The sequence below is a fragment of the Artemia franciscana genome, chromosome 4, assembly GCF_032884065.1.
Source record: "Artemia franciscana chromosome 4, ASM3288406v1, whole genome shotgun sequence".
NCBI classification, from domain to species: Eukaryota; Metazoa; Arthropoda; class Branchiopoda; order Anostraca; family Artemiidae; genus Artemia; species Artemia franciscana.
In genome coordinates this window covers 44,541,939-44,555,324 of record NC_088866.1, presented here as the reverse complement: position 1 = coordinate 44,555,324, position 13,386 = coordinate 44,541,939, and the positions used below count along the sequence as shown (strand labels likewise).

Below are 13,386 nucleotides of genomic sequence, written 5' to 3'. Positions count from 1 at the left end.
ACAACCCAAGCGTATAGAGATGGATTTACAACATCTTTTTGACATTTCCTAAAACAAGCATCTTCTCTAGGCAGTTTTGCAACTAAATTTAGGAAATTAGGTTTGAGACAAAACCATGCACGCGCGAAGGAACTTTTTTGGAGAACTTAGTAATAGAAGAAAAAAATATTTGACAATTTGTAATAGAAGAATTCAGGATTAGCTGGGAAAGACAGGGCCCTGAATCCCCTCTATCTCGTAAATCCTTGGATAAAACTATTTGTTTTGTGCAGTTTTATAAATAAAGTGCCCCCGGTTGGAAGCACTTGATTCTATATTTAACGATGTGGTATGATGAAACTACTTGCCTTGAAATGTGAGAAATTCAAGATTCCTCCAGAAATCTACACTATTTTTTTGAAAAACATTGTAATTCAGCTTTTCGTAATAACAGTACAACAACAATGCAACGAAGATTCAGTATAAGCTGCTTCCCCTTCCACTTAAAAAACTCACAACAACAGCTTAGTATATATAGTTCACGAAGCTTTGTGTGAAAACGTGTTTTCCATAATCTCAACACAATTGGCTGCCATGTAATGGCAGCACAATTGGCTGCAGTGCCTGCAGCTGACTTGACAGGGATCGTAGGAAAAGCTTGGATACAGGCCATTCAGGTGCATTACTCACTTGATCCAAATACAAGCTTTTGGATAGTTCTGGGACATGTTCCCTTTCAAACTAGTATAAACTAAGTACGCGAACCTTAGTCAGGTATCAACAATGGACATTTCAAGGATTTCGGTCAAAAATTTAGAGTTGATTTCACCCAAAATGCTTGGATGAATTTCTATTCGGTTCATTTTCGTTCTTGTAAGCTTTGGTTGCTGTTCAGTTTCAAGTTCCCCTGAAAAATATTGTAATACAATTTATCTTACATAACGGTAACAAAACTTGTTTCTGGTAATTCCTTACAGCTTGACAGTTCTTAATATTGATTGGTCTCCTCCTGAAAATAGGACAACAGGACAAGTAATATATACCCACTTGGAAATCCACTCATAAAATATACTTTTTTCTAAGGGGTCGGATTTCGCAAAATAACACTATGATTTCTTTCCCTTCCAAAAAGTTACTTGAATCACATACAAAAGTGGACTGTGCTCACTCAGGGATGTATCTACGAGAAGGGCCCTGACCCCCCCCCCCTCCCAGAAAAAAAAATCCGTTAATTCTTTGAATTTCTGGGCACTTATTATTAAAATCATCGAATAGAATTTGCATTTTTCCTTTAGATCTACTCTTTTTTGTATCAGACATCCGCCCTTTTGTCCAATCTCCGCCACACTGAAATATAGCAAAATAATGCTATTATCTATTGTCTGCAATTGTCTATTATGACACGTCTTTTGAACCCAACCCGAAATTCTCACCTGTTTCAGATCTAATTCCGGGGCCTGCCGAAATTCTGCGAATAGGGGTGGGGCAAAATTTTCAAGTTGGAGAAATTGATGCACAGATTTAACGATTTTTGTCGAGAAAGTGTCATATTTTCCCGAAAGTTACAAAATTTTGTAGAGTTTACAAAATTGTACAGAATTCCTTCTGTACAGTTGTATACAAAAGGTAGTTTGTTTTCTTTTGCACCGGGGACCGCCTAGTGTAGATCTTTGCCAAAATATCTGCTTTCTCTTTTCGTTTTATTCCCTGGCTAAAAATCACTCTAGTGTTCTTTTTCCTCTTTTCAGTTCTTTTTTTTCTACAGTTGTTGTCGTTCGCCAAAATTAGTTTCCCCAAGAGATTTTGTGAAGGATGTAGCCATCCTCCCTCCGGCCTCCTCTTTGAGTGCCACTTCCAATATTTATTTTGAGCCAAATGTATTTGTGTTTTGGCTGAGGAATTAGCAAGCAATGGTTTAAAAATGCATTGCTAAAAAAAAGGCACCATTCTTGACAACCACGGCCAATGAATGGTCTTACAGCATCCTTGAGACAATTCGCAAAACAAGCATCTATGTCAGACTGTTTTGCAATTAAATTCGCGAAATTGGATAGTAGAAAAGACCATCTGTTAAATATCCCTTTTCAAAGAATGAAGAGACAACATATCTATAAAAGCTATTTTTCTTTTATGATATGGCTTCCGTGAAAAAAAAAAAAAAAACGTTTGGAAACAACTCAGAAAAACCTGTTGCTAAGAACGCAGTGTCATGTTTCTATGATTAATGCGGAAATAAGCTAATATTTTCTAACGGAACTTCTTTAAACAATGAGCCAAATCGTCAATTCTAAGAATTAACCAAATTGAAAATTACTCTAAACCCCCGAACAGGACCGTTTTGCAGGATCAAATCTGGGAAAGGGGTTAAAAATATCATAAAATAAATGCTAGTGGTTTTAAGACTCTGATCTTATAAATGCTGTCTTAAAAGCACCAGGGGCATTGAAATGAAAATATTTTTGTTTCTTGGACTCATTTCAGGTCTATTCATACGTGAAAGCAACGATTTTATTAGATTTGCCACTGGGTTATTTCAAAATTATGAAGTTTCTAGGGTTGTACTAAATTTTCGTCTGTGTTGCCACATTTATCCGCAAAAATAAATAAGTAAGTCTAATAATCTTAACAACGATTTTTGCCCATAAAAATTCAAACACTAACAACATGTTGATTCCCAAGGACAACTGTATGTACAAAGGAAAGATGCACCTTCGTAAGCTGTTTGGGGCTCTGGGTTTTTAGCTTTCTTTGGCCGATTTTCCCCCTTCATCTCTTTTTTTTTCAATTTAGCGAACATACATAATTAATAAACTGATTTGGCTCCTAATAACTGTGTTTAAAAAAAATATTCCATATTTCTTTTAACGGTTACGTTTTTAGAAATATCGTCTATAAGACTCTTCTTCAAGCTTTCGCACTTTTGGCAACTGTGTGTCATTAATTTGGCTTTGTTCTGTTCTTTTGATCCAGGCTTTAACACAAACACTGGAAAGATTGCCTCTGGATCCCCCCCCCCGAAGTTACAAAATTTGCACATTAAATTATATTTCTTCTTTATTTTAAATTTTTTAGATTAATTTTTAGTGTTGAGTGTAATGAGGTTGAGTTACAATGGAACACATTTTCACTTACCTTTACTTTTTATACTCAGTAACATAAACTTGCTAAGAATTCTGTCTTCAAAGATTCAGCTTGCAATTCATAACTGCATTAGGTTTATGCTTGGTGATTTTTTGAACCTTATAATATAGTATCTCGTCGGAACATTTGTATATCAAATTATACTATTTTTGCAAATTGTTTTAATACAAAAGCACTATTTTGGTGGGAAAGGGGGGCTAGTAAACTTCGTATATCCTCTCGTCCACCAATTAAAACCTTCCACCTTGATGAGTCGTATCGAAAGAGCGATTCACAAAGACCAAGGAATTATTATGATGTCAATATCGAAAAAAAGACATCTCGCTCATCTGTATTAAGCATTGCAACACTGGATTTAAATAACAAGAATTTTGCTAGTAGCCTTAGCTAATATTTATTAGCTGATAAATTGTGGATGACCTCTAGGATCCACAGCGGTTGTGTCTCATCTTAGCTTTTAACGGCCACTACCGATACTAATTACAATAGTCACAACACTTGTTATCTTTTACAAGTTATGCTACATGAAAAAACCTATTTTAATTGCCTTTTAATGGCAAGATAATTACGATTAGTTTACCACTTGTAGAAGATATGATGAATGTTGCACTAAAAGTTTAATCAGGTGGCCGATATGCCGTATTTCAGTTTCCCAGATATATATACATATACACACACACATATATATATATATATATATATATATATATATATATATATATATATATATATATATATATATATTTATATATATATATATATATATATATATATATATATATATATATATATATATATATATATATATATATATATATATATATATATATGTGGAGAAACAACTGAACAACAGAAGTGGAGAAACAACTGCCTCTATTGGGGAAAAAACAGGAAAAGAAGTTGACATTTCTCGACTTACAATGGACTCTAGTAAGGGTCAACTTGGATGTACTATTCAACGACATCAATTTTCACTTCGACCCGCACTTGCCATGACTATATCGCAAGGGCATACTTTTGAATTTAATGGTGTCGACCTTAACACTCCACGTTTTAGTCATGGAATGTCATACGTGGCATTTTCTTGCGTGAAAGGACAACGTAGCGTAGAAGTTCTGCTACCACCTGAAAACTCTTAACAATATTCTACTCCATATTCCTTTTAAACATTCCACTTTATGGTCAGGTCTTTTATTTAATTATGGAAAGGCACGTACGTTATACAAGAAGTGGAAGGAGGTTTTGAGTACTGCTCCCCCTCCCTATCACTCTCCCTCCCGCCTTGTGATATGTCCAAGTGTTTACTACTTTTCCGTAATTTTTATAATTTTCCGTATAATATGTCTGTTTTGGGTACTTTTGGAACATTCATTCTTTCCCTGAATATTAGCCTCTCTCACCTGAAATAAATGGATACTCGAGTGTCTGATCGTGGGGAATAACCCTACATTTACACATTCCCTTTTACTATACTTTTTTCTTAGTAAATTAAACTTGTTAAAACTCGAGAGAGCTTGATGTAATGAAAAAACGTTAGTAAACATTTAGACAAGCAAGAAATGGACATGATCTTGAAAATTGGACGTGGACTGTATTTGTGGAATTTGGCATTGCTCGTTGCCAAAATATGTCGGTTCATTTATCAAACCTCAAGGATACAGTCAGGGAAAAAGGCTATTTTAAATTGGAATGGTCATCTGGGAATCGTAAGATTAAGTATTCGCTAGTAAACAAACAAAAACTCAAAGGGATTGCAGACTATATGTCGTTGGTATACGGAATGCGTGCCTTTTCTTCCCCAATCTCTAATTCAAATACCTGATGAAACCGCTTTGATTAAGCAGGCCAATTGTGAACTTTTGTGGGCTTATTATTCTTTTTGCGGTAAGGAACCCCGAGTGTAGATTCTGGCTTAAACGATTGCATTTTCTTCTTTTCACTAGCTGTCAATTGCCTCGTTTTCCTTGTTGCCCTTTCTTTTATTGATTTTCATTTATTTATTTTGTTGTCGCATATAGCTGCTTTCATAGTTTTTTTTTAAGTTATGGACAATTTATATTACCGAATTATTTATTTTCTATTATGTAATTCTATATTCTAGGCTAGATGGTAAGTTATGTTGTGTCAAGTATGTCTTTTCACACTTAAACAAACCCTTTCAGACTAGCCCGAGTAAAAATCAATAAAACTATCATAATCATCGTCTAAAATCATCACAATCATTCTGAAATGTTCAAGCGTGAAATGTTTTGTAGAAAAAGTTTATTATTTATTTTGAAAATTTGTACATTACTTATCATCCAGAAATACAATCTTGTTGCTGCTATATTGACTTCTATAATGCAACACCAATTATTATAAAGCTATGGATTCCTAAAAATGTGGTGCCATTGGTGCGACCTAGAAAATGATGGATGCAAATCTTTATTAAACTGAATTCATGTAATATAGTTAATTGACTGGTGTATTTCGTTTAAAATGGAACATTTTTTGACTATATAGTCCTAATTTTAGAACTGTGCATTCCTAATTTTTGAAGTATTATCTGGGTATTGTTTCACAATTGTTGTTTCAACTGGGTTTGTTTGTATTGTATAACGCTTCATGATTTTTGAAAAAAATCTATTAATTGTTCTTCGTTTTTGCTCGTCTAAGTCACGTTTCCACCCATCGTTTTAAACGAAAGGGTCACCGTTAAATCATTACATCACTGAAAACTGCATTACGGTTGCTTGAGACGGCTCCACTTTTCTTGGAAACCATAAAGCATAACGTCAAAGTCTCGGTTGATCTCGAGTCTACTTGGAATGGCTTTTACGGTACAGGTAAATCTAACAAACAAACACACAATAAAAACAATAGGGAAATTTTTCCAAGATAGTGGAATTCAATTCAGTGATTACATTTTTCCACATAGTTATTACATTTTTCGATTATGCTAAACAAAATCGCTATCTCAAAATTTTGATCCGGTGACTTTGGAAAAAAATGAGTGTGGGAGAGGGCCTAGTTGCTCTCCAATTTTGTGTTACTTAAAAAAGTGCGCTAGAACTTTTAATTTCCATTAGAGTGAACTTTCTTGCGACATTCTAGGACCATTAGGTCGATATGATCACCTATGTTGAAAAAAAAAACTAAAAATAAATAGAAAAATAAACACGCATCCGTGATCTGTAAATACAAAATTCTACATTTTTGTAGATAGAAGCTGAATCTGATGATGTAATTTTCGTTAAGATTATATAATTTTTAGGGGATGTTTCTACCTATTTTCTAAAATAAGGCAAATTTTCTCAGGCTCGTAACAATCAACGGGTAAGAAATCGATGAAACTTATATATTTAAAATCAGCATAAAAATACGATTCTTTCGATGTAAATATTAGTATCAAAATTCCGTTTTTAGAATTCCGGTTACTATTGAGCCAGGTCGCTCCTTACTACAGTTCGTTACCACGAACTGTTTGATAAAGATTAGAATGGACCAATCGAAGGGAAGACTTTGAAATGTGAAATGATTGCAATCTTGAACCACAGTTTTCCTAACTTTAAATTAAATTTGGCAAATGATATAAGCTATTAGTAGACTATTCTTAGGAACAAGTGTCGGTATAGACTTTTCAAACCTATTTCTTGTCTCTCTAATTCTCCGTTTCTGCGCTACAAGTGTGACTTTAAAATAAGTAAAAACCATATAATTCCTGGGGATTGCCTTTTATCAACAAGTGTGACTTCGGGTGCCTAACAGAAGTGGTTTTAGGGAAGGGCTGAGGTGACACTTCGCCTTAGCGTAAGAATTTTAGGGGCACATAGTTTCAAATAATTAATTTAACGGTTATAACCATGTTGTAATTTTTTTTATTTCCCTTATAATAAAGTAGAGGCTAAAAAAGGTGGCAGTAAGATAAGCAAATTAAATACAGAATTTTCCTTTTCCCCAAATGTTTATAAAATAAGTGGGAATTTGGTTAAACTTTGCTCTGAAAATTTTTGGGAGATAGGAGGGAAGGGTTGTGCTAATCAAGATTTTGCCCTGGGCACAAGATATAACAGAACCACCACTGGTGCCTAAGGCATCAGTCTTGACCGTTCCATACCCCTAAAATTAATATCATGGCTAAGAATTAAAAACGCGGAGAACGAAAAAGCTACCCCGTTACATTAACTCTGATCATATTAGGGAGCTGATCGAAGTATACTTCAAGCCAGCCAAAGCTTGAATACATTTGCGGTAGCTAATATTTGGCTAAGCTTTACATATAGTTTTGAGTGTCGAACGCATTTGATAAAGTTTTTAGTTTAGGGGACCAAGGCTAAAATTACAATTAAACCCGGCTTGTTTGTTTGCTCATTTTGACAAACGTGTTTTTGGTTCATGGCGCGAAGCAAAGGTGAATCCAGGGGTAGAAAGTTTCCTGGTCTACTCTGTATCACTTACAATAAAAACCAAACTGGAATAAAGAACAAGAGCCAAGAGCTCATATGGTACTTGTGACGAGGTCGGAAGAGCCAAGAGCTCATATGGTATGAGCTCTAGCAAAATTCTAAGAATCAATAGATTGACTTAAAAGCAAAATCAGAGGCTTAATGCCAGTCGGGGTTTAAAATTAAAGCTCTGAGACATGAGGTCCTTCTAAATATCAAATTTCATTAAATCGATCTCCCATTCATAAGTTAAAAATACATCATTTTTTTCAATTTTTCCTCTCCCTCCAGACCCCCTCCAGATGGTTGAATCTGGGAAAGGTCTGTTATGAAGTCAATTTGTGCAGGTTCCTGACAAGCCTGCCAATTTTCATCTCCTAGCACGTTCAAAAGCACCGAACTCACCAAAGCACTGGAAATCCCCCCTAACTCCCTCAAAGAGAGTGGATCCGTTCCACTTATGTCAATCAAGTATCTGGAACTTGTGCTTATTCTTCCCGTCAAGTTTCGTCCCGATCTCTCCACTCTAAGCGTTTTTCAAGATTTCCGGTTTCCAAGATTTCTGTTTCCCCCGTCCAACCCCCTTTGTCCGCAGATCCGATTCGAATTGAAAATGGAGATCTTTCTATATATCAAGTTTCGTTAAGATCCGATCACCCAAACGTAAGATAGCTCAATTTTCACGTTTTCCAAGATTTCCAGTTTCCCCCTCCCAACTCTCCCAATGACACTGGATCCGGTCGGGATTTAGAATGAGAGATGTGAGACACGATATCTTTATAAATATCAAATTACATTAAGGTCTGATTACCCGCTCGTAAGTTAAAAATACCCCATTTTTACTAATTTTTCCGAATTAACCGTCCCCCACTCCCTCCCAGATGGTGGAATCAGGGAAGCGACTATTTCTAATTTAATTTGGTCTGGTCCCTGATACGCCTGCCAAATGTCATCGTCCCAGCTTATCTGGAAGTGCCTAAACTAGTAAAACCGGGAGAGACAGACCGACAGAATTTGCGATCGCTATATGTCACTTGGTAAATACCAAGTGACATAAAAACGGATAAAACTGTTTCAATGTTCTTGCAGTACGTTACCACGATTTGTTTGAATAATACAGGTGGCGGATCTGAACTTTTTCGTTAAAAGTATGGTGCTTGATCTTTTTGGTGTACCCAATCCTTGCATCACCACTAGATTACATTTACAACAAAATGGACATACAAAAAAGTGGGTATTCAACAACACAGTGAAAAAAACACTCTTATGTACTAATGATAGTTGAACATAATAAAATAATAAAAATTTAATAGAAGTAAGAACTTTGTACTAATAATAATAACATTTCGAGTATTTTGACTTCACATCTAAGATAAGATTTATTCATCTTGAAATACACATACAATATTACATTTTACTACTCCCCCAAAGACTCATTGGCCTGTAAGGAAGGGGAATGCAAACGAGTCACTTACTTAGAAAAGAAAAAAAAAATAGAATAATCAATTACTCTTAGAGAGAAGAGCAGAAAGGAGAAAAAATTTAAATAAGCACTACAGAAGGAAAACTAATTAGATTGAATAGACTAAATTAATTAAATAGATTAAGTAGAATTTAATAAAGTAATAATAAACATGCAAGAAAAATAAATCGATAAAAATAAGTTCTAAGAAGTAAAAGAATTTTCAACAATTGATGCTGAGAGTGAGTAAAACATGCACACGAAAGAATATAGAGTGATTCGAGATCAAGTAATGGGATAACTCCTGAACGATAAATTTCCTAAATGAGGTTTCTATCTAAGCCTTCCGCTTATAAAGGCTTCCTGATGTAAAACCAAATTATTTGTCCAAAACTTTTATTTTGGGTTTTTTCACGGTCTTGTTGTAAAGTCTTACCTTGTTGTAAACTTTCCGAACTCTCATTACGTTTTAATTGTAATCTAGATGTTGTCCAAAGACCGAGTCCAAAAAACCAAAAATCTTTGGCTACCACGAAAGGCAAAATTGATCCCAAAGTTCTGGGCCCTTCTTGTTCAAATTATAAAAAAAATATAAATATTATTTGGCCCCGAAAAAAAAAATCCTGCATATGTGTCTGAGTGTTTATCTAAGCTTTACAAAGTTGCCTGTAATCTCCTTCCAAGTATCTGTCTTAAAAATGAGGACTGTAGAATTTGTTCAACTTGACAAATTTTTGAGACAACCCTGTAGAATTATAAAAAAAATTCTGGCCCACTAGATTTTCTGGAATCGAAGATTTAACAGAGATCTTCCTGAACTTTTTTTTTTTTTTTTTTTTTTTTTTTTTTTTTTTTTTTTTTTTTTTTTTTTTTTGTCTTCTGAATTCCTGTAAATACTGGTATTCAAAGATGTGAAAGTTGCCCACCGTACATTTAAAATCATACTTTCCAAGGAGCCTCTCCCTTTTCAGATATTATTTGGAGAAAATACTCCCAAATACTACAATAAGGTTGATAAATCGTTGCACGGAAATTGGCCAACGCACTGAAGAACGCTCCTACTTATATCCCGTGTTCTTTTAATTTTAAACTTTTGCTGTCTCCCAAGAAATTTCCAGAAATTTATAGGACCTTTTTCATAGCCCTTTTCTTTATTTAATAAAGTTATTGCAGTACCACTGCCTTTATGTGTTCTGAGGACATGTCCAAGGATTGATAAGAATGTAATCAGCAAGTGAAGAAACTCAAAAATGGGTTGATTCAATCTAAAAATAAGGCTGATAAACTCCCTAAGTGCACAAGAAACCTATTATGTCAGCCTCAAAATATTTTTATGCGACTCCTCTCCCATGCTATAAACATCCCTAAACTGTTTTAAAAACCAATTTTCTCTCAAAATCTATTGTACGAAATGGTTTTCATTTTAGGAAATGATGGGATACCTTTATTGGAGCTTGGTGACCAACCTGAATTACTTTTGGAAATTTCAGTTGCAAATCTAGGAGAACCAGCTTACGAAGCAGGGTTGTTCGTCGAGCATTCTCGTGGACTATCTTTTGTTGGCAGAATTATTGAGGTAAACCTATAGACGCACTAGTTCATAATACACTTCAGACAGCGTGTTTATTGGGGACTTCATGCTCTTCCATGGCACCTGCAAAGATTGTCTGAATTGTTTGAAGCAAGCAAAACTGGTTATTTAGTTCTACTTCTTTATTGCCACCGTGCTTGCCATGATATCAGGTCGTTTTTTATCTCCTCACTAGTATTACTTTTCAAAATGATTCTTAGCCTGTGTTTGTAATACAAAAACCCTATTTTCATAACTGTTATTAATTACTCACGCCAGATAAATGTTAGTACTAACTTAAATATTCACTAATTTAAACCCATATAATTATTTGGAATCAACCATTTTTCGTGATAGCGATTGTGAAGAATGTGATAAATGACCAGATTGGTTCTTTTCCTACCATTCGAATTATCAAACTAGTCATCATGGTAACACAAAATTGCCAATTCCCAATACATTCTTGTCTGTTTGATCTTTTTAAACTTTATACACTTTTTCAATCGTTTTTAATTTTTAATATTTATTAATTATTAAACTTCGTTTTCTTTTGATTTATTGCTTTATTGAATTGTATGTGTTCCCCCTCTTTATTAAGCCTGGGGGCCTTTGGGGGATAAATATCAGGTATTCATCGTATGCTTGATCTCATTTTTTTTATCTATAATCTATTCCAGTCACAAATCAATGAGTAAATCATATAATTTGTATACTAACTTTTATAAAGTTAGTAAATATCTTGACCCTAGATCAATTAATTGATCAGCGTCTAGCTATCCCGCCAAGTCTTTTGCCGTTGATAAAGGTAAGTGACCCTTGTATCAATACCACCTCTGCACATCCTGTGGGTTTCACTCCATCCACTCCCTATAGTCTGAAGTATCGTGTAGAGGTTGAACCATCTCTTGAAAGTTAACAACTAATATCCAAATGCCTCTTTCGTATTTAAATGGCAATACATCCAAACATTATATATTAAATTAATGATAGATGTTGTATATATATATATATATATATATATAATATATATATATATATATATATAACAATACAATAATCCATGTAAAAACGAGGAGGCAGAGCTCTAGATATGCTAGGTAAAATAGTGGGTAAGCGTAAATGGTCCCAACTGACTTTGGTCTATAATTAAAATTCTGTTTTTGAAGGATTATCTGCCGTGAGATGAGGGGGTACAATATCCAATTGTAACCCCTAAATAATAATTTAGGTGAAAATGGTAGATTTCAGGGAGAACTCTTTAAAGTTTCGAAATATTATTTGGACAAAAGCCCCAACTCTTGCTACGCCTCTTCTTTTCCACTTACCACTATCGGCAACTCTGGCCCTCATCCGTCACAAATAGTTCCTTCAATTTTTTGGGGAGCAATGGGTTCCGTCTGGTAGTATTTAAGTTTTTTACCTTCGTATAATGACATTTTTCTGTGTGGAGGCTACTGTAGTCTAAATCCATTCTCGTGATTATAAGTTTATTCTACAAATTTTGCTTTTTTAATTTGAATAGTTTAGTTTGTAGTTCAATAGTTTAATTTGAATTTGGTACAGTTACAGAAACACGCATTCAGAGGTTAAATGTATCTAAAGTATTGTTTATGCTAAATTGGCTGAGACAATTCAGAAGGTGTTAGGTGATATTTTTTTCAAACTGAAGTTTACAGCTAGTTTATGTCCACTTTATAGCTCACCCACCCAAACCAGACAAGACCTACCGATTGATTCACTCTGTTTTTCTCCTTGCTATTTGATTCTCAAAATATATACAACTTTCTTTTTCTTCATTAATTAGCTGTATTTCCCTCGCTCACAGAAGTATCTGAAAACGTAGCTTTCAATTTCAAACAGTTATAGTCCAACAGGCTGAAGACCCGGATTGGAGCCGGATTTCATCGATTACATTCAGCTTTTTATCTGCTTGAACCGCCCACACGCGCAGTGGTGTAGTGGGCTAAAATTTCTGTACCAGTAGGCTTCTGAATGTAATTTTATAAAAAAAAAACTAATTTTTTTAGCTGAAAGTAAGGAGCGACATTAAAACTTAAAACGAACAGAAATTACTCCGTATATAAAATGGTTTGTCCCCTCCGCAATGCCTCGCTCTTTACGCTAAAGCTTTTAATTCTTTTAAAAAGCAGAATTGTGGCAAAGAGTCAAGTTTTTAATTGTTTTAAAAAGTAGAATTGTGACAAAGAATTAAACTTTAGCGTAAAGAGCGAGGGATTGCAGAGGGGACAAACCATTTTATATACGGAGTAATTTCTGTTCATTTTAAGTTTTAATGTCGCTCCTTACTTTCAGCTAAAAAAATTAGTTTTTTTTTTTATTTAATTTCTGAACGTTTTTGAATTAATGCATGTTTGGTTTTGGCTCTCCGCACATAAATTATTAAAATGAAATTTGTATATTAATTCTTTTTTTGGCTAAATGGCTTTCTCTTAGTTTTGATCAGACGATTTTAAGAAATAAGGGGTGGAGAAGGAGGCCTAGTTGCCCTCCAATTCTTCGGTTGCTTAAAAAGGCAACTAGAACTTTTAATTTTTAACGAACGTTTTTATTAGTAAAAATTATACGTAACTTATAAATTAGCAACTTACGTAACAAACTTCCATAATCTTATATTTTTATTATGTATACAAGGGGGTTTGTATCCTCGTTAATACCTCGCTCTTTACACTAAATCTTAAGTTTTGTCCTAATTCTTTAAGAATGACCCCTGAATCAGAAAGGCCGTAGAATAAATAGTTGAAATTACTAAAAATACTTTAGCATAAAGAGCGAGGTATTTATCTCCTCCT

General features: G+C 34.3%; 1 protein-coding gene across 1 annotated transcript in view; it reads left to right on the top strand.

The window, feature by feature from the left end:
- The window catches only part of LOC136025780 (integrin alpha-PS1-like), a 136,671-nt gene that overhangs the window by 79,916 nt on the left and 43,369 nt on the right, over window positions 1-13,386 (top strand). Inside the window, exon 8 of the mRNA XM_065701767.1 lies at window positions 10,434-10,582. Coding sequence (XP_065557839.1) covers window positions 10,434-10,582 — 149 coding nt within the window. The remainder of the gene's footprint in view (window positions 1-10,433; window positions 10,583-13,386) is intronic.